The sequence below is a fragment of the Chlorocebus sabaeus genome, chromosome 18 (assembly GCF_047675955.1).
Source record: "Chlorocebus sabaeus isolate Y175 chromosome 18, mChlSab1.0.hap1, whole genome shotgun sequence".
Taxonomy (NCBI): Eukaryota; Metazoa; Chordata; class Mammalia; order Primates; family Cercopithecidae; genus Chlorocebus; species Chlorocebus sabaeus.
The window spans coordinates 40,986,952-41,008,348 of record NC_132921.1 but is presented as its reverse complement, the minus strand read 5'-3'; the positions used below and the strand labels follow the sequence as shown (position 1 = coordinate 41,008,348).

Below are 21,397 nucleotides of genomic sequence, written 5' to 3'. Positions count from 1 at the left end.
CTCCTGACCTCGTGATCCAGCCCCCTCGGCCTCCCAAAGTGCTGGGATTACAGGCATGAGCCACCGCGCCCGGCCTTAAAAATCATATTCTTGAATAAATTGCTTACATTAGAATTATTGAGCCAAAAGATACCTGCTTTTTACATTTTGCAGACAATCCCCGTAAGTCTTCTCTTTTTGCCCTTGTGTTATGCTTTTAAAAAATGAGTTCCTTTATAATACTTTAAATATATGACTAGACAAATCTTTTCCTCCTTCCTTTTTAAACAATTTTATTTATAATTTTTTTACATTTGTTCTTTCCATGAATTTTAGAATAATTTTATCATTTTCTTAAAACTGCACCAGAATCTTAAGTAGAACTACATTATGCTTGCATCTTATAAAAAATTGATACCTTTATGACATTATATCTTCCATCACAGTGGCATATGATTTTTTATTCACGCACGTCAGTTTTATTACAATCATATACATTCTTATAATTTTGATTTATTCCCTGGCAATTATATTATTATTACTATTATAAACTACCCCACCCCATTTATCTTTTATTTACATTTCTTAGTTAAAAAGAAACTGTTTCTGTTACAATATTTGTTTTATCTCGTCACTTTATTGATTTTTCTTATTCTAATAGATGTAGATGTTCGGTTGCTTCTTATATTTTCTAGGCATAGCATTATGCTAGCTGAAAAGCAGTGTATTTTTTCATTGCATTAGCTGAAAGCTGCAAGTAATAATGGTGAATAAAAGTAGTTCAATATTCATCTTTGTCTTGTTACTCATTATGGGCATGCTTTTAGTATTTCACTCTAATGTGTGTTACTTACTGGTTTCAGTCAAATGCTCTCATTTATGTTTAAAGTTTCTCCCTGTCTCTGTTTGTTCTTTTCTTTTTCTGTGTGTTTAAATCAAGAATGGCTTCTATATATTATCAAACACTCTTGACGCTTGTTCATATCATATAGTCTTTCATTTTTATCAATCTACTGAAAGTATGCTGATACATTTCTTAATGTTATATCAGCCATACACTTGTAAAATAAATCTCAATACCTGTCTGAATTTGATTTGTTAATATATTATTTAGGATTTTTTAAATGACTATTCTTTATCTTGCATTATTTTGAAATTTTTAAATCATGTTTCTTACTGCTGTGTAGTTCAAAAGGAGAGAGATTCCATATTAGAATGTAATGAAGAAGTGGCATTTGAGCTGAAGGAAATGTAGAATTTTTACGTTTGGAGTTTATATTCCAGGTAGAGAAAGCAATGCGAGCAAGAGCAAGGGAATTGAAAGTACAGGAAGAATGTAAAGTATGTCACTTCCACAGGAGTGTAGGATATATGTAGCAATTGAGAGGCAAAATCAGAACCCATGTCTCTAACTGAAAATGCCTCTATGGAGAGTTATTCTTAATTCAGTAAGAAATGGGAAGTCACTGAGTGATTTTGATATGGGACTTCACATTTGCACTTTGAAACATTAGAATTAACTTACTCTGGAGAAAAATGGTGATCACTATCTAGAAAAATTTCATAGCTCTTGGGAAATATTTACAGAATTGCCTGAGATGGAAGCCTGATTTTTTTTTTTTTTTTTTTTTTTTTTTTTTTTTGCCTTGTTTTACTCCAATGCTTTTGTCCTTCATGCTTGGAGGACTTTTATATTTTTCAAGATGTGACTATATAATGAGAAAACAGACTCTACTTACTATTGAAGTTAATTCATTTTCATACAAATGAAGGAAAGTATAGTTTGAATATAGAATATGAAATGACCAAGAAATCAGATGATGATAAGTGACTTAGAAAAGTTTTCTACTGAATTTCCCCTTCCTGGGGAATTTAATACTGCAGCCTTTTTTATTTTATATGGTTAACTCCTTTCTGTAATTAGGAAGGCACACAGGCAATGGATCCAGCAGCATTCGGAATGAAGGCTGGCAGTGAAACTGAATTACTGGTACCTCCAAAGAAGGATACCTGTCATTAAATATATTGTTTAATTTTGTTACATAATGCTTTTTTCCTTAGGAAACAACATGTAATTCTATGTATAGTTATTAGATGCCATGAATCTCAACTATGATAATAGAAAATCAGATGTTTATTGCTCCAATTAAAAAGTGGGTTTTAGAAACAACACTGTAGAGAGACTTGATTTCCCTGACTCCTGACATTAACATATTTGAATAAGAATTAATAAGCCACATAATCTTTCATTTAATTTATATTGATGATGAAGTCATATGTATTAATCTTTGTTAGTGTTTGCCTAATGACCTTTTTAAAAATTATTTGGTGTGAGATACAAATTCTGAACAAAAGAGAAATATACAGTCATACCTCAGAGATATTGCAGGTTTGGTCCAGACCTCTGCAGTAAAGCAAATATCACAATAAATTGAGTCTAATGAATTTTTTGGTTTCCTAGTACATGTAAAATTTAGACATATAACTTTGCTGTATGTTTATATAGTAAATTATACTATAGTCTAAGTATGTAATAGCATTATGTCTAGAAAAACAATGTACATATCTTATTTTAAAATGTTGCTAAAAAATTTTAACAATCATCTGAGCCTTTAGCAAGTTGTAGTCTTTTTGGTAGTCAAGGGTTTTGCCTTGATGTTTATGACCACTGAATGATCAGGGTGATGGTTGCAAAAGGTTGGGGTAGCTGTGGCAGTTTCCTAAAATAAAACAAACGTAAACTTTGCCACACCCATTGACTCTTTTTTTTTCCACAAAAGATTTGTCTATAGCGTGCAGTGCTGCTTGCTATTATTTTATCCACAGTAGAACTTCTTTCAAAATTGAAGTCAGTCCTCTCAAATACTGCCACTGCTTTAACAACTACGTTTATGGAGTATTTTGAATCTTTTGTTGTCATTTCAACAATGTTCACAGCATCTTCACCAAGCATAGATCGCATCTCAAGAAACTACTCTTTGCTGCTCATCCATAAGAAGCAACTCTTCATCTGTTCAAGTTTTAGCATGAGATTGCAGCAATTCAGTCACATGTTCAGGCTGCACCTCTAATTCTAGTTTTTTTTTTTTTTTTTTTTTTTTTTTGCTGTTTCTGTTACTTCTGCATTTACTTCCTCCACTGAAGTCTTTTTTGTTGTTGTTGAGAAGGAGTCTTCCCTCTGTCACCCAGCCTGGAGTGCAGTGGCATGATCTTGGCTTACTGCAACCTCTGCCTCCAGGGTTCAAGCGATTCTCCTGCCTCAGCCTCCCGAGTAGCTGAGATTACAGGTGTGTGCCACTGCACCCGCCTAATTCTTAGTAAGAGACAGGGTTTCGCCATGTTAGCCAGGCTGGCTTTGAACTCCTGACTTCAGGTGATCCACCCACCTAGGCCTTCCAAAGTGCTGGGATTACAGGCACTGAAGTCTTCAGCCCCTCAAAGTTATCCATGAAAGTTAGAATCAACGTCTTCCAAACTCCTGTTAATGTTGCTATTTTGACCTTCCCCATAAAGCTCAAATGTTCTTAATGACATCTAGAATGACGAATCCTTTCCAGAAGATTTTCAGTTTATTTTGCCCAGATCCATGAGAGGAATCACTGTCTATGGAAGATATGACCTTACAAAATGTGTTTCTTAAGTAATATGACTTGAAAGTCGAAGTGACTCCTTGATTTTATGGGCAGTAGAATGGATGTTGTGATAGCAGGATTGTAAACAACTTTCAACTTCTTCTGCATCTTCATCGGAGCTCTTAGGTGACCAGGTACATTGTCTATGAGCAGTAATATTTTGAAAGGAATCTTCTTTTCTGAACAATGAGTCTTAACAGTGGGCTTAAATATTCATAAGCCATGCTCTAAACAGATGTGATGTCATCCAGGCTCTGTTCTTCCGTTTATAGAGCACAGGCAATGGAGATGTAGCGTAATTCTTAAGGGCCCTAGGACTTCTGAAATGGTGAATGAGCAGTAGCTTCAGCTTAAAGTCACAACTTACATTAGACCCTTACCAAGAAACTCAGCCTGTGGCTGTGAGAATCTTAGATGGCATCTTATTCTAAAACAAGGCTGTTTGATCTGCACTGAAACTTTGTTGTTTAGTATAGTCACCTGCATCAATGACTTGTTGCAGTTTCTCCATCAGTACTTGCTGCTTCGCTTTGTACTTTCATGTTATGGAAATGACTCTTCTGTCCTTACATCTCATGAACAAACCTCTTCTAACTTCAGATTTTTCTTTTGCAGCTTCCTCTCCTTTCTCAGCTTTTGTAGAAATGGAGAGAGTTAGGGCCTTGCTGTGGATTGGGCTTTCGTTCATGGGAATGTCATGGCTAGTCTCATCTACCCAGGCCACTAAAACTTCTCTATCAGCAATAAGGCCATTTTGCTTTCTTTTCATTTGTGGTTCCCTGGAATAGCATTTTCAGTATACTTCAAGAACTTTTACTTTGCATTCATACCTTGGCTGTTCGGTACAAGAGACTTAGCTTGCCACCTATCTTGGCTTTTCTTGTGCCTTCTTCACTAAGCTTAATCATTTCTAGCTTTTGATTTAAAGTAAGAGACATGCATCTTTTCCTTTTACTTGAACACTTAAAGAGTGCGTTGTAGGTTTATTAATTGACCTCCTTGCAGTATTACTGTGTCTCGGAACAGGCAAGCCCTAGGAGAGGGAGAGAGACAGGGAAACAGCTGGTTGGTGGATTAGACAGAACACATTCAAGATTAATTAACTGTGCCATCTTATTTGGGTATGGTGTGTGGCACCCCTGATTACAATGGTAACATCAAAGATCACTGATCACAGGTCACCGTAACGGATAAAATAATGATGAAAAAGTTTGAAATATTATGTGAATAACTAGAATGTGACACAAAGACAGGGAGTGAAAGTATGCTGTTGGAAAAATGATGCCAATAGACTTGCTTGGGTGCAGGGTTGCCACAAAACTCATTCTGTAAAAAAAAAAAAAAAAATGCAATATGTGCAAGGTACAATAAAATGAGTTATTCCTTAAATAAGGAAATACGGGTTGCTGGCAGGCGGTCTCTGTCCTCCTGGTTTATAAAACAGTGGAAAACCAAGAGTAAGTTATTACAAGTGCTATAGGTGTTACAAATAGGAAAAAGTGGACCATGAAATATTTGCAGGAGACTTAACCTGTTTTGTGAGCTTAAAGAGGAGACTGAAGTTGAGTTGGTAGTCCCAAAGTCAAAATTTTCTAATTATGAGTTTCAAGTGTCTAACAGGATGAATGACAATTGGAATTGGAAGATTAAAATAGATCCATTTAAAAATTTTTTGAGTTTTGCGGTTTTCTTCACTTTTTAGTTATTTTTAAAAGTAAAATTTTAAAAAGTACATACTTGTGAAGAGGACAAGTATGTGAAGAGGACAACCTTTATAGAGAAATACTGGAAGCATTTCCATCCTAAACATTAAAGAGTTTTATTATTATTGTTATTATTACCATTATTATTAAGGGAAAACTCAGTAAAGTAAAAGCTACTTTGTTGACTAACACCTTTTTAGTCCAGGTTATCTCGTTGGTTGTCACTTATGGAGAATTTAGGCTTAGCAATTTGTTTTGTTCAAATCTCTTGGGAGTTGGCAGGAATAGAAAGCATGTCTCTTAATCAAATGTCTGTTTTATAGCATCTTTCATTTAAGAAGCAATCCAGATTCTCTAAAACCTGATGTTTCAGGAAAAAAGAAAACACATGAGTTTTAAAGATTTTAACCAGAAAAAGACATTAAACAGAAGTTCTTTGAAAACTTGAAAATTTGGAATTTCTTGTGTAATATTAAACATAGAATGCACTCTTCTGATCTATTACTGAAAAAAGGATCCTTCTATAATTTCTTTTTTCTTTTTTCTTTTTTCTTTTTTTTGAGACAGAGTCTTGCTCTGTCACCCAGGATGGAGTGCAGTGGCGCAATCTTGGCTCACTGCCAGCTCCGCCTACTGGGTTCACGCCATTCTCCTGCCTCAGCCTCCCTAGTAGCTGGGACTACAGGCGCCCGCCACCACGCCCGGCAAATTTTTTGTATTTTTAGTAGAGACGGGGTTTCACTGTGTTAGCCAGGATGGTCTCGATCTCCTGACTTCGTGATCCACCTGCTTCAGCCTCCCAAAGTGCTGGGATTACAGGCGTGAGCCCCTGCGACCGGCTATAATTTCTTAGTTTTACGCAAAGCATCTTGAATCCTTCCCACTTTTTTTTTTTTTTTTTTTTTAAGCTACTACCTGAAACACATCATTTATTGGCCACTTAGCCTGTGCTGGACACTATTCTGTGACTTTCTTTTATTAACTAATTTAACCCTCATTCTCTTCTCTACAATTTATATTATGATGTCAATTTTAAAGATGAAGGGGCTGTGGGGTCCAGGGAAGTTAAGTAACTTGGTGACGTGTCAAAAGTAATACAGCTGAAAAGTAATAGATAAAAGTGAAATGTTTAGTTGATATTTAGGAATAAATAATGTCTATAATCATTTTGCATTCTTTTCCTAATATTACTTTACTTTTTGTTTGTTTTCCAGGATTTGTTGATGTACCTATTACAATTGGTCCAGGCTCTCAAATATGAAAATTTTGATGATATAAAGAATGGATTGGAACCTACCAAGAAGGATAGTCAGAGTTCAGTGTCAGAAAATCTGTCAAATTCTGGAATAAATTCTGCAGAAATAGATAGGTATGGCTATCCAGGGAGAACATATTTTCCAATTTGTTAATTTTTTCCATTTCAAATTGTTTTCTGTTTTCCTTTCCTTAGATGTACCACACCCTAGTATTACTAATTTTGAAGTTTTACTAGTGAATATTGCGTGTGTACTCACAGCACACAAGTTACTGTATTAGGAAACAGTGTTTTGCAGGCTATCAAGTCTGAATACCTGACTTAAAATCTTGACTCTGCCACTTCCTAGCTGTGTAAACTTGTATAAATTACATATTCTCTATGTGTCTCCAGTTTCTTAAGAGTGGTGGTAGCAATAGTAACTCATCTTTAAGGGTTGTTTAATCATTAAGTGAATTAACACTCAGAGGAAACTGTCTAATACATAGTGCTCAGTGTTAGCTACTATTACTTATTTATGTTAAAATGAAATGACAGGGGCAGGTGCGGTGGCTTATGCCAGTAATCCTAGCACTTTGGGAGGCTGAGGTGGGCGGATCACTTGAGGTTAGAAGTTCAAAAACAGCCTGGCCAACGTGGTGAAACCTGGGAGGTGGAGGGTGCAGCAAGCCGAGATTGCGCCATTGCACTGCAGCCTGGGCAACAGAGCAAGACTCCGTCTCAAACAAACAAACAAAAAAATGGATGAAATGGCAGGACGGAGCACTATTTGAGGAGTGAACTCAAGTAGTTTAATAAAAAGTTGTATTTTTTATTAGCTGTTTACACCTCTTTAGTAGTTATACTGAAAATAATAGCATATTATTTGACTTAAAAGTTAGCTATTGACAATATAAAAATGAGGAGTTCCCAGTCTGTACCAGGTGGTCCACACACATTTTCTTGTTACAACTGTCTTCTCAGGTACGTATTCATGTCCCTAATTTAGAGATGAAGGACTTGAAGTAAATTGCCCAAAGTCTTATATATCTTGCAAATGGTAGAGTTGACTCCAAATCCTACATTTTTTTCTACTTTTTACTTTTCAGAAAATCTTAAAATTTGAAAAAAGTAGTAACTGTTGGGTGAAAAATCTTAGGCTTAGTGATGGAAAATGGTTTTGTGAAGATCATGAGGTTTGTTATTGACAAAACCAGGTCTAGATTTTAGACTTCCTGAGTAAGTCCAGTCATTTCAATTATTATATGAGCTCAAGATTGGATTTTTGAATTTTTCTTTATGATTATGGTTATGCTATGCTTTATGTTGTGTGTTTTATTTGGAGAAGAACCAAAAAAGACGACAAATAATTTTTCTTTCCCTGACTACTTTGTATTTTTTTGTTAATATAAAGATGTTCTTTATATTATCTCTCTATATTGGAGGTCTTCAGTCTTAAGTCATGCTCATTTACTTTCTTCCTTATGCCCTGTAGAATGTTTTATAAGTAAAAATCTATTCAGAGTTTTATGATGGGGTGAAAACTGTAACCTAGTCTTTTCCAACTTATGGTGTACTAGTCACTAATTTTGTGTGTGTGTGTGTGTGTGTATGTTTTAATTTTTTTTAAGCTTTATTTTGTTTTAAAAAAGATAAAAAAAGAGGAGATCTTGGCCAGATATGTTTGGGAAATGCTGGTTTAAAGCCAAATCAGCTTAAACAAACAAACAGCACTTACCCAAACCTTTAACATGCAGATTTGCACATAAGTCTCCCAAGAGGCATTAGCCATCATCTTTGACCATGCACTTTTTCCAGAGTACAGTGTGACTCTAGTGTTGCACAGAACACACTTGAGGAATTGTTGCATTAACCAGACACAATTGAAGGGAACTGTGCTTAAAAAAAAAAAAAAAAAAAAAAAAAAAGTGTGTCTTCTCTTATGGACAGAGTATTTTACATCTCGGTGATCTCTTTTATTTTTCAGCTCCCAAATTATAACCAGCCCCCTTCCTCCAGTCTCCTCACCACCTCCTGCATCAAAAACAAAAGAAGTTCCAGATGGCGAAAATCTGGAAGTGAGTACAAAGCTTTTCCAGCTTCCTATAGGAGAGATCCTACCGCATAAACATTTTATGCTTGTCTTTAAATCTCAGTTTTGGTTAAATAACTAAATATTACAACTTTATTAAATAACTTACTTTATGATGCATGTTTATGACTTTTCCCCTCAGCATAAAGTGCCAGATAGTCCTCAATTCAAGTCATTTTATTGGTGCTTTGGGCATATAAATGGATTCATATGCAATATGAAAATAAACTAGGCTTAAATATTTTATTAGGGAAACTCAGAATATTTACTGTCAATGTATTTATGAACCTCACTGTAATTGTTGTCAGTGCTTGTGATTACATTGTAGAAATGTATGACTTTGATATTAGAGATAATACACTAAGCAACTTTTTAACTATACATATAAGTAGACACATTTTTGAGATAAAACAGGCCTGTTAGACTAGTGCTAATCTGAAAAGTGCTAATCTGCAATGCACTTTGGAAAGTGCATTGTAGAAGCTGATGTAGTACATATTTTTGAATTTGTCTGTAAGACTTCTAATTTAAAAGAAATCATCAATATCTCATGTTGAAAACAAGTAACACATGTTTTATTATTAGAAAAGTTCATGTGATTTTTCAGTGTATGTATATATATTGCTTTTAGTTAGATTTTAGGAGGTAATGTTAATGACTGAATGAATATTTTAACTATTAGCTATTGATTAAAGTTTGTATGTTTACATATCTCTCGGTATAACAAAATATTCAACTGAAAGAAAGAATTTTTAAATCACAGAATCATAGAATCCTTAGAGAAGCCCTTTAAGAAGCCAGTCTGCTACAGTTAAGTTTTCCCTTTCAAAGCTAAAATATTGATTCATTGATTCATTCATTCATTCATTCATTCATTCATTCACATATGTTTTTTGAGCTCTTAACATATAGGGAACTGTTCTGCATGCTGGGGTTGATGCAGCAGAAAACAAGACAGTTAAATGTTTGCTTTCGTAGAGCTTATGTTCTAGAAAGCTCTTATAAGTTACTTGTTACTAAAAAGGTAACATCCCACCAAAAGTGAAGCAGGTGAGGGAACAACCATATGGCTATCTGGGGAAGAGCATTTCACATAGAGGGAGTAGCAAGTATGGAGGTCCTAAGACCAGAGTTTAAGTGTGTATGTTTGAGGAACACCAGAAACTAGTGTGCCTGGTTTATCGGGGAGTGAGCAAAAGAGAACTTGGCAGAAGATTGGATCCAAGAGATAACTGGCCATCAGTTGTGTAGGGGTTGTAGGCCATTAGTCTGAATGAGTTTTCCATGTTGGTAGCTTGAACAAAGGATAATTTACATTCTAGATGCAGTGAAACGATTAGATTCTGAAAACTATATTCAGAATATTGATTTATATTCACCCATCGCTCAAAAATTTTAGGCTAAAAATAATGATAGTTTTTATATATTTCTGATTTTTCTCTTGTGACTGATGAACCTATCTGTTGTTATTCAATGATTAAGCCATTTAACTTTTTGTCAGCTGAATTGTTTTTTAAAGGATTCAGGTATCCAAAAAAGAGTGACAATCATTTTGAGTGATATTTCTGTCTTCCCTTATCACTTCCCCTATTCCCATAGAGGGTATTGTACAAGCCATGGTCACCTTTAGGTTAATACACAACCAAGCCGAATTACCTCTCTTATCACAACTTGAGATACCAACATTCCTGTCTCCTTTTTGATACCTGAGCAGTGTCTTATGTCCTTCCTCGTTTTATTCTTGGAGTTTCAGGAGAACATTATACGTGTCTGGCCACATGTTTGAAAGGAGACAGAAACTCAATTATTCCCCAAATCTGCTCATATTTTATGAATTCCGTGGGTTCTTGAAAAGAAGGTGTATTTCCCAGCTGTTGGGTATAGCATTGTACATAAGTTACTAGAGCAAGCTTATGAATTGTGTTATTGAAATCTGTACTCTGTCCTAACATTGCTTTCTGCTTTATCTGTGAAAGAATTAGGGCAAAATTCCCCTGTATGATGGTAGAATTATTAATTTCTTCTTGTATTTCTGTTAGTGTTTGCTTTAAATATTTTGAAGCTCTCCAATTAAATACATAAATTGCATCTTTTATCGCTGTTCGGTAACCCTCTTGATACCTAATAAAGCTTTTCATCTTAAAGCCTGTTTTGTCTGATGTTAATAGAGCTTTGTCTTGATTAGTGTTCATGTTGATCTTTTCTTCTCAATATTTTTGTTGTCTTTGTTTATCTTTTCCTTTGAATTTTTTGTAACCTTATGTTTTAGGTTTATTATATTTAGGTCCTTTGTAAATGTCACGTAGCTGAATTTTGTTTTTTAATCTAGTTTAACACTCTGTTTTGTAACTGGAACTTTTGCCCCATTTATTTGTATTGTGGTCGTAGCTGTATTTTGACTGATTTCACTATCTTATGTAGTACTTTCTATACTTTCTTATGTATATATAAATTATATATTCTTGCTTGTCATTGGCTACATCCTTCTCCCTCCACCCCACCCCGTCTTGTTATTTAACTTCCTTCAGATTTGATAATATTATTGTTATTATTGTATACACTCAGTAAATACTTAGAGATACTTTTCTTAAAGGATACCTGCACCTTCCTCACCATTTCTTCTTATGTCTGTGACCTACAACATGTGATCTTTTTTTATAAAGCACTTTTTTCTTTAAACTGTTTTAAAATCGTAAAGTCTTGCTTACTCAAATTGAGTTTTAACATTTACAATACATACTTCCTGCTTCACAGTTTTTAAAATTCAACTTCTCTTTATGTTCTGTAAGTAATTTTTTTATCAAAAGGGCATAGTATGAAATGAAATGTGTTTGCTATTAAAATATATATATCACTGTACAAAAGTATAATGTTCTTGCCAGATAGTCAAAAGAGAACTTTAGGTCTATAGTCTGCCTATTAAACTCATGGACTCAGCTTTATATAATGGCTTCCAGATTAAGGAGTTTTTTAAATTGGATTTTTGGTGCATATTTAAAATGTATACCTAAGCTTTAAAACGAGATAAAATTCTTACTGAAAGCATTGGCACATCTATTTTGTAATAACAACCTCTTATTACTCGGAATTACAAAAGGACCCCTACTGCATTAAAAGTTCTAATCTGTTGATCCCTACCCTTTTCATTATTCATCACCTCCCTTCAATGTTTGCTTTTCTCTGAACATAGCTTTTATCCCATGGCTGTCATTTTAGTTATTCTTTTAATAGTACCTGCAGTTCCCCTGGCAAACATCTCAGCTCTTGATAAACCTCATTAATTACCTACTTTCGCCATGCCTGAATATTGCTGAAGAAAAACACATAGCATAGCATGTTGGTGTCACTATAAATTCACCATCACAAACCTCACATGAGCACTCACCGCTCTCTGCCATCTTCCATGTCCCTAGACGTGTTGATCTTCCTGCCCTGCAATGATTTTTCATACCATTTCCACTCTGTTCTCATGCCCCGCCTCCCAATCTCCAGATGACAATTCTGCCTTATACTTAATGGAAACAATAGAAACCTCTAGGTAGGAATGGTCTCTTTCCCATCAGTGGTTTTATAGACATGAATTTCTCCCCCATACTTTCCTTCTGTTTTCTTACACAGAAGAAACATAACTCTCTTCAAAGATGTGTTTTCTTTTCCTGATAGAAATACTCAAGTATGTGTTAGAATTTTCCATGTTAAAAGTTCAGAAAAACAAAACTCTCCCTTGAAACCACATCTCTTGAAACAGCACCTTGTTTTCTTACTTTTCTCAAAGGAGTTTTTTATACATACTCTTTTCTTCCTTCTTTCCAGTCTTTACTCCATATCATTCTGGCTCTTGCTTAAAACTTAATTTGCTAAGTTACAAAATAACCCTAATGTTTTTGGTTGTACATTCTTTTCAGCTTCTTCAGAGTATTCAACAAAGTAAATAATTTTCTTCTTGAAAAACTAACTCTTCTCATGGTTTAGGTGATACTGTGTATCTCTTGTTTTTCTCTTCATCTTTCTTGCCATTTCTTCTTAGTGTCTTTTGTCAGCACTTTCCTCTCTGCCTGACATCTTAATGTTCCTCAGGCTCCTCTTCTAGTCTCACTCAATACTCTTGCCCTAGGTTGTATTAATAAACTCAAATTTATATTTCTAGCTCAGATCTTTCACCTGAGTTTCAGATTCATGTATTCAAACATGTATTTGATCTCCATTGTGTATCTGACAGGCATTTTGAACTTAATATTTCAAAATACAACTCTTTCCTCTCACTCTGTAGGTAGGTAGCTTTTTGTCTGAAATTTCCATTTGTGCCATAACAAATCAATCCAGAAATTTGGGAGTTACTATTAATTCCTTTCTTTCCTTCCTAATTCCTCTTCACCAGCAGGTCCTGTTAATTATACTTCCAAGATACTTCTTTTATTTGTCTGCTTTTCACCATCTGCACTCTCATTATTTACTCTCCTAGTCTACTGTAATAGCATCTTAACTGATCTCAGGTCTGTACTTCACAGGACAACCAGTCATTTTCCTAAAATGTAAATCACATCATCTCACTCTCCTTTTAAGATCCTTTGTTGGGTATCCATTGCTTTTAAAATAAAATTCATACTCAATAATAACGTGACCTTAGAGGTCTCACATACTTTGACCTTTGCGTATCTTTTCAGTCTATTCAGTGTTCACTGTATTTTATTTACATTACTTAAAATTCCTTGAACAAGCCAAACTTAGAGTCTTCCAGTGTCATTTTGGTCTTGCCTGAATGTCATATCTTCATTGCTGCCTTTTCTAACCTCCCAACCTAAATTATTTCTATGACCATTTCTTTTAATGTCTCTCTCCTCTACCAATATGAAGCTCCAGGAGGACAAGGAGTTCTCTGAACTGCAGTGTTCTAACCACTTGCATATTGTCTGGTTTAAAGTATTTTTGTATGTGTGTATGTAAGGGTAGGTAAATGGCAGAAAATATGATCTGTTACATAAGATATACAGATGAAAACTGATAGGCAAATGTAGACTTACTTATTTTCCCTCATTAATAGTAGATGGTGATATATAATACATTTATTTTAATTCTTTCAGCAAGATCTCTGTACCTTCTTGATATCGAGAGCCTGCAAAAACTCAACACTGGCTAATTATTTATACTGGTATGTGAAAATAATTTTCTGTTTATGTTCTTATTACCCTTAAGAATTATTTTTCTCATGCTGTAAACACAAAGACAATTTAAAATAAGATATGAGCAATCATCAAATGTCTAGATACAGTGTTTTTGTATCTAGCTGTATTCCATGACAGTTGGGTTTGTGGAAACGCTTCTTGGCACCGCCGTTTCTCTCCCTTTCACTAAGAATATAACTTTCCAAGAGCTGGGATATACCTGGGGAGGGTAATGGGTGCTTTCAGTTTGATATCTGTTTGGCATGTAAAGTAGTTGAGTATGATATTTCACAGTTCTTCAGGAGTATGTATTTTCACATTATTTACTAAAACATTGGGATCATTTAAAAAGAGAAAGTTGCAATTAAAAGTTACGGCATTTTAAACATGAGAAAACCAAGGCAGAGGCTTGCTGTAGCTGAACTTGGTAGACCTTGATCTAGGATTAAATCATTTATCTACTGCTTTGTCATTTTCAGGGTACTTTCAGTGACCTTTTCTCATTTGTTTCTATGAAGTTAAATGGGCATGTGTAAATGTCTCTATTTCACATTAAAACGATGTCCTGAGTCACTTGAAGGAAGGAGAGAAACTAAGGCACAGAGTGACTGACTGACTTCTTGAGGCACAGTTAATATGAAGCATGGTTTCCTTTATTTTCCACAGAATCCTGAAGAGAAAAACCAAGTAGCTTAAGCCACAATCAGAAATATTTTTCTTCAATAAAAAAAAAAAAGTACTGAGATTAAACACTAGATAAGAGGGCTTCATCTAGCTTTACAGAGCTAACAAAGGGCAGAGCCAGGGGGGTAAGACCTGCCTAAAGCCGCCTTTACCTTTGGGAGAATCCTTAAAACTACTTACATCACGTTTTAAACTTCTTGGCATGAGACTTTTTATTGTATAAATGATTTCTAATCTAATCTTACTGCTCAATTTATAGCCTTAAACAAATTACAAATTAGTAGAGGTCCATCGTAAAAGCTCACTAGAGGTTGAGCATACCAAATCCAAAAATCTGAAATCTGAAATGCTCCAAAATCCAGCACTCTATGAGCATTGACATGAAGTGCAAAAGAGATGCTCTTCGGAGCATCTCAGATTTTGAATTTTTGGATTTAAGGTGCTAAGTATAATGCAAATATTCAAAAATCCAAAAAAAACTAGAAATCCAAAACATTTCTGATTCCAAGCATTTTGACTAAGAGATGCTGAACCGGTACTTTTGAATAATGATGAAGTATTTTGCTTTTAGTGAGAAAATTATACAAAATACTATTTTGTTTTAAGACTGGATTTGGGAAGCTGTCCTTGTGGGTCAAGTCCAGCCTTAACTTCATTCTCCCACTCTCCAGAGGTAACACTGCCAGATACTGCCCCTGTACCTAAGAAGTAGGTAACTAAATTGGAGCACTCTTTTTCTTTTTTTCTTTTTTATTATGCTTTAAGTTCTAGGGTACATGTGCACAACGTGCAGATTTGTTACATACGTATACATGTGCCATGTTGGTGTGCTGCACCCATCAACTTGTCATTAACATTAGGTATTTCTCCCAATGCTATCCCTCCCTCCTTCCCCCCACTCCGTCACATCAGTGTGTGATGTTCCCTGCCGTGAGTCCAAGTTCTCACTGTTCAATTCCCACCTATGAGTGAGAACATGCGGTGTTTGGTTTTCTGTCCTTGCAACAGTTTGCTCAGAGTGATGATTTCCAGCTTCATCCATGTCCCTACAAAGGACATGAACTCATCGTTTTTTATGGAGCACTCTTTTAACATACACAGTTTTCGATTTATATAAACAATAAATATTTGTTTAGTTTAAGCCTTTATGGTTTTCTTTACAACAAAAAAAAAACCACTGTCAACAATCTTAAGTAAATCAGTGATTTTTCCCCCTTTGGAACCTGTGTTTAATTTTTTTGGTGGTTGTTTGTTTTTTTTTCTGTTGGCCTCTGTAGTGGGAAGAAAAATAGTTTCCTACTTTTACTTTAGCAGTTTAATATAATATTCATAAAACAACATTTTCTTCACTTTAAATTTCATTATGTCCTTGAAAATATAGGAGGTTTTGACTAAGTGTTAATCACTATTTTTTCTTTGAAAGGTTTACTTAGAAATTCTCATATTGCCAAATTGCTACTATTTCCTTTAAATGTCACCTTTTACCTCTAATGTTCTCTGTGTTCCAATCTGAATACTTAAGGGTATGTCTATTCACTGGTCTTATGGAAAAATATTTCCTCATGAAACTCTAAATATTTAAAAGGAAGTAAAGAGAAAAAAATATTTGTGGGGTATGTTTCTTGAGTTTTTGAGTAAATATTTCGAAGCTTCTTAGGTATTTTTAAATTAAAATTTTATATATTTTTAAAATCCTTTGCTAAGAATTCATTTACAGGTATTTTTGTTTCTTTGCAATATTCACAGAAACTTTTCTCTGGCTCAGAAATTATAGTCTAGAGTATTCACTATAGTAAGAGCTATATGTATATATACTGATTATGTGGTACTTTCAAGTTACATGTTCTTTATGTTTGATTGTAGACCAGATTTCATTATTAAATTTGAAATGAGTTTCGATAGAATCTTTGATCTCTTATTTCAAGTAGGAAGAATTTTCTGAAAGCAGCCAAACAGTAGGAAGTCTATTAGATGAAGTTTTCAACATAGCAGCTGTTTCTGTTCATAAGGAGCACACTTTTTTTTTCCTATAAACAAAGTACAGCCCTAGTTCCCAGTCTTATAAACATTCAGTCAAACTTAGATTTGATTTGTGTTTTCCCACTATATCTCTGATTCATTGAATCAATAGCATATGCTGTGTCTCTTCATTCCCTAAGGAGTAATTGTTTTTCCCATATTTATAGTCTGCCTATTACATATTCAGAAATACTCATGGGGAGAAAAGCTATTGATGTGTGGACTCTTGCCTTTAATAGACACTGCTTTTGTGAATGTAAGGTAACAATAAGGGAAATAATTTCAAGTAGTTGGTTTAAAATGATCATTCTTCTCTTCCTTTGAACATATAAAAATAACAAAATGTGAGAATATAAATGCTTCTGTAAGCCTACTCTATTATAACAAATGTATTAAAATAGAAATTTTAATTGATTGTGCTGTTTCCTTTGAACATTTGAATTTCCTTTTTTCATTTGTTCCCTTTCTGGTGATTTAAACAGGATTCTTGCTGTAGCTAAATCCTTAGGGGCCTATAGGTGTGCAGACAATCCTTTTAAAATGAATAGTGTCAACCTTTTAAGCCACAGAAGGGAGTTACAGTCTCCAGTCTGTAAAATGTTGGGCATCAGAATCTATAAATCGTTGCAGTTTTTTATTTTTATAGCCATTCTAGGATGTTGAAGTTGAAAGTAAACTTTGGATGCTTTGACATGTTTTCTATAACTTTTAAGACCTTTCAAGGTAATAAAGGTTATTTACTCCACAAAATAAAATTGCCAGGAAACAGGTAGCCCACTGATGTCATCTTACAATGGGTACCTGGACAATTTTGTTTGCATTCCTACTTTAAGATGACAGCTTTCAAAGAAATACCTTAGAGTGTTTTATAGAATCTAGTTTATTGATGTGAACAGAAATCTCAGAAATGATTCAAATCTAGGTCTTCTAGTCTTGATAGCTAACCTTATCTCTCATATTTGGCGATGACAGTGTCTTTTTTTTTTTTTGAGATAAAGTTTCGTTCTTGTTGCCCAGGCTGGAGTGCAAGGGTGCGATCTTGGCTCACTGCAACCCCTGCCTCCCAGGTTGAATCAGTTCCCCTGCCTCGGCCTCCCAAAGTGTTGGGATTACAGGCATGAACCCCCGCACCTGGCCGGCTTGAATGATTTTTGAGAGGTGTTTGATACTGGATGCTTATTATGAGCATCAACATATATTTTCAGTAACAGAAAATAGCTGCAGCCATAGTGTTTACTTGGTGATCAGAAAGAGCAGGACACAGCAGTGGGCCCCTCCAGTGTGGTCAGCTATATGTTCATTTGGAAATAAGTTTACTGCATAAACACAGGAAAAGATTCTGAATACCCTAAGGTGACGGAGACAATCAAGGACTTTAACTATAAAGGGTAGAAGGGGATGGATTGGAGTTGAATAATACCATATTGACAGTTTCACCATTTAGAACTGCTGTTTTTTGTTTTAAAGTACAGCGTTAGATTCATGGACCACAAATTGAACAGAGGGCCAAGGAAAGTTTTAGGTAGTGCTGTGTTCTCTGGTTTGGCTGCAGCCCTACCTCTCTCTCTTTCCTTCTATTTAAGCGAGTCAAACATTTGTTTCCTGCCTGCCTTTTGAGAAAATCTGAGTTTGTGAACCCTCCTACATGAGAATTCCTAGCCCAAATACCTGGGATATTGTTAGTACCTTCAGTAGAGGTAGAAAAAGATGCATTTAATGTGATAAGTTTGGTTTTACACGTGTTCAGTTAGAAATGACACACAGTGTCTTGAAAAGGGGATCTGGTCCTTGAAAACTAGGGTGCATGAATGTGGAAGCAGGTCATGCAGTGGAATTCAAAATTAGACCTTAGATGTAAAAAAGGAATATGTATTTATATTTGAAAATTATCAATAATGAGATAGTAGCCTAAATCCACAATAGTGGAATTATTAATTCAACAGTAATATGTTAATAATATGTTGAGCATCTGTTACGAGCCAGACATGCTGAAGGTATAGTGGAGAACAAGACAGGTAAGCCCTCTGCTCTCATGAAGTCGACCATCTGAATGGCCGAATACAGAGTATACTCTCCCAGAAATCGTAGAAACGATCATAATAAGCATCCGTGACTTGAGATTTGGGCAACATTGACAGTTAAGAAGATAGAAAAGTTTCGTATGTGTTTTAAGGATAAAACAGTGTGAAAGTCAACTTAGTAAAATCAAAAAAGTCTGACCTGGGAGCCCAAAGTCCTGGGTTTCTATCTCAGTTTTATAATCAATCATACCACCATAGACAAGACACAGCCCCTCTAAGTTTCACTGTTGATAAGGCAAGCAAGTTGATTGAGATTGATGGTTTTCAAACTACACATCATCATGATCCACTGAAAGCAATTTAAAGTTTCAGTCTAGCATTTGTTATTTAAAGAAAAATAAACAGAATAGCAAATATTAACATATTGTTCACAGGATGTTGCTTTGTGAAACTTTTCAGTTTTATGCATCTATGTGCGTATGTGGCTGTGTGTATCAAGCTGTGATACCTTTTTTTTTCTTTTTAAGAGGTACCATCTCCGTTTGTTGCCCAAGCTAGAGTGTAATGGTACAATCATAGCTTACTGCAGCTTCACATGGGCTCAAGCTGTCTTCTCACCTCAGCCTCCTTAGTAGCTGGAACTGTAGGCGGTGTCACCACACCTGGCTTATATTTAATTTTTTTTTTTTAAACGTAGAGGCTGGTCTCAAACTCCTGACCTCAAGTGATCCTCCTTCCTAGGCCTCCCCAAAACGCTGGGATTATAGGCGTGAGCCACCATTCCCAACCTGTTATTTGCTTTGGTTTGTTCCCAGTGGAACATTTAGAAACACTGGATTAGAAGACCTATAAAATCTTACTCAGATCATTGCTTATATGATTTTTATAATTGTATAAGCAGATTAGGTTTAAGAAAACATTTAAAATGTCTTTTACTCTCTAAAACTATAGTTTTTTAATTGGGAAGTTAAAGATTATGTATGAATCTTTGAAAAACGGGAAACTGGATGGGAAAGAAAAAATTACTTAAAATTTTATTCATCTTTCAAAAATGTGACAGGAGTAGCTTTCGAGAGGTTTTCAGAATCAGAGAGCCTTATGTAATACCAAAGTATTATGCAGATTATGAAAATAATAGTTTTTGTTCTCGAGTTACTCAGTAAATATGTGAGCTTAGATGATTTCTGAGGATGTTAATACTCTACCTCATAAATAGGAGAAAATACTTGTTTTGGTGGCAAAAGTTTAGAAAATTTGGGATATTACACAAATTAAGGCATTATCACTCTTAATTTACCTTTTATTGATGGTTGTATGTGTTCCTCTGTAACTTTTCACTTTTAAAAGAGATGATAAAATGTGTTTTATTACTCCAATTTGATTATTTTTGCATGTGTAAATTAACCTGTTTTAGTGAAATGATAATGAGTATTTGCAAACTGAATCTAAATTTTGTTTCACATCACACGAATGGCTCAAACATATTTTTAAGGTATGTGATCGTGGAATGTGAAGATCAAGATACCCAGCAGAGGGATCCAAAGACCCATGAGATGTACTTGAATGTAATGAGAAGATTTAGCCAAGCGTTGTTGAAGGTAACCATTAAATGTGGGGGTTGGCAAACTGCAGTGCATGGGCCAAATTCAGCCTGTTGCCTGTTTTGGAATATCCCATGAGCTAAAAGTGGTTTTATATATTTTTTTTAATTTTTATTTTTTTGAGACGGAATCTTGCTCTCTTACCCAGGCTGGAGTACAGTGATGCCATCTCGGCTCACTGCAGCCGCCACCTCCTGGGTTCAAGAGATTCTCCTGCCTCAACCTCCTGAGTAGCTGGGATTAAAGGCGCCCACTACCATGTCCAGCTAATTTTTGTATTTTTAGTAGAGACAGGGTTTCGCCATGTTGGGCCAGGCTATTCTGGAACTCCTGACCTCAGGTGATCCACTTGCCTCGGCCTCCCAAAGTACCAGCATTACAGATGTGAGCCACTGCACCCGACCTGGTTTTTATATTTTTAAATGATTGAAAACCAATCAAAAGAAGAAAAATAATTTATGATGCATGAAAATTATGTGAATTCAAGTTTTAGTGTTCATAAATAAATTATTGGAATAGAATCATGAACTCATTTGATTTTATATTGTCTGTGGCTACTTTTATACTCAATAGGAGTTTAATAGTTGGAATGAAAACTGCGTGGCCAAGAAGGCCTAAAATATGTTATCTTTGACCCTTTACAGAAGTTTTCTTGATCCCTAATTTAATGAAATAAACCTGTACATGGAGTTAAAAAAGAAAGAGCTTTGCTTTTTTATTTTCCTTTCTGTTGTGTATCTTTCTTATCAAAGCTGTGTATATTTCCAGAAATCTGGCAATGGTCATATTGCAGATACTTTTTATATAACGTATTTTTGCCTTTTCAACAGCTTTTAAAAGAGATTTATTTTTCCTGTGTTCTTTTGATTCTTAAAGCAGTGTCACAGTTCGGCCAGCAGAGGGTGCAAGGGCAGTGAAAAGAAAGCTGCCACACATTAATCTGGGACTTGCCGCAGAAATAGTCTATTTCATGGCATCTTTCATCTGTTGCATGTTTTGTGCTTTTAAAAATTTAAATCACATCTTATTAAACACTTTGAGACTAAGCTTTTGTATTCATTCCCAGAGCTTCTCAACATCAAACTGATTGGCAAATAAGCCCTTGGTCCTCTCTTTTAATCTCGTTTCTGTTACAGCCTTTGTCACCCTGTGAAGACACTTCAGTTTCTTCAAGTTTAAATTTCCTCATCTTCGAAGTGAGGATGATAACATTTACCCAGCTTCCCTTACCAGGGTAATTGGGAAGATTAAATTAGAAATGTATTTTATA

General features: G+C 35.0%; 1 protein-coding gene across 2 annotated transcripts in view; it reads left to right on the top strand.

Annotated features, from left to right (window-relative positions):
- PIK3C3 (phosphatidylinositol 3-kinase catalytic subunit type 3) overlaps positions 1-21,397 on the top strand; it is a 126,153-nt gene that overhangs the window by 53,239 nt on the left and 51,517 nt on the right. For both annotated transcript variants that reach the window (XM_007974179.3, XM_007974178.3), the window contains 4 exons: positions 6,529-6,683; positions 8,536-8,626; positions 13,722-13,789; positions 20,019-20,124. In XM_007974179.3, coding sequence (XP_007972370.2) covers positions 6,529-6,683; positions 8,536-8,626; positions 13,722-13,789; positions 20,019-20,124 — 420 coding nt within the window. The remainder of the gene's footprint in view (positions 1-6,528; positions 6,684-8,535; positions 8,627-13,721; positions 13,790-20,018; positions 20,125-21,397) is intronic.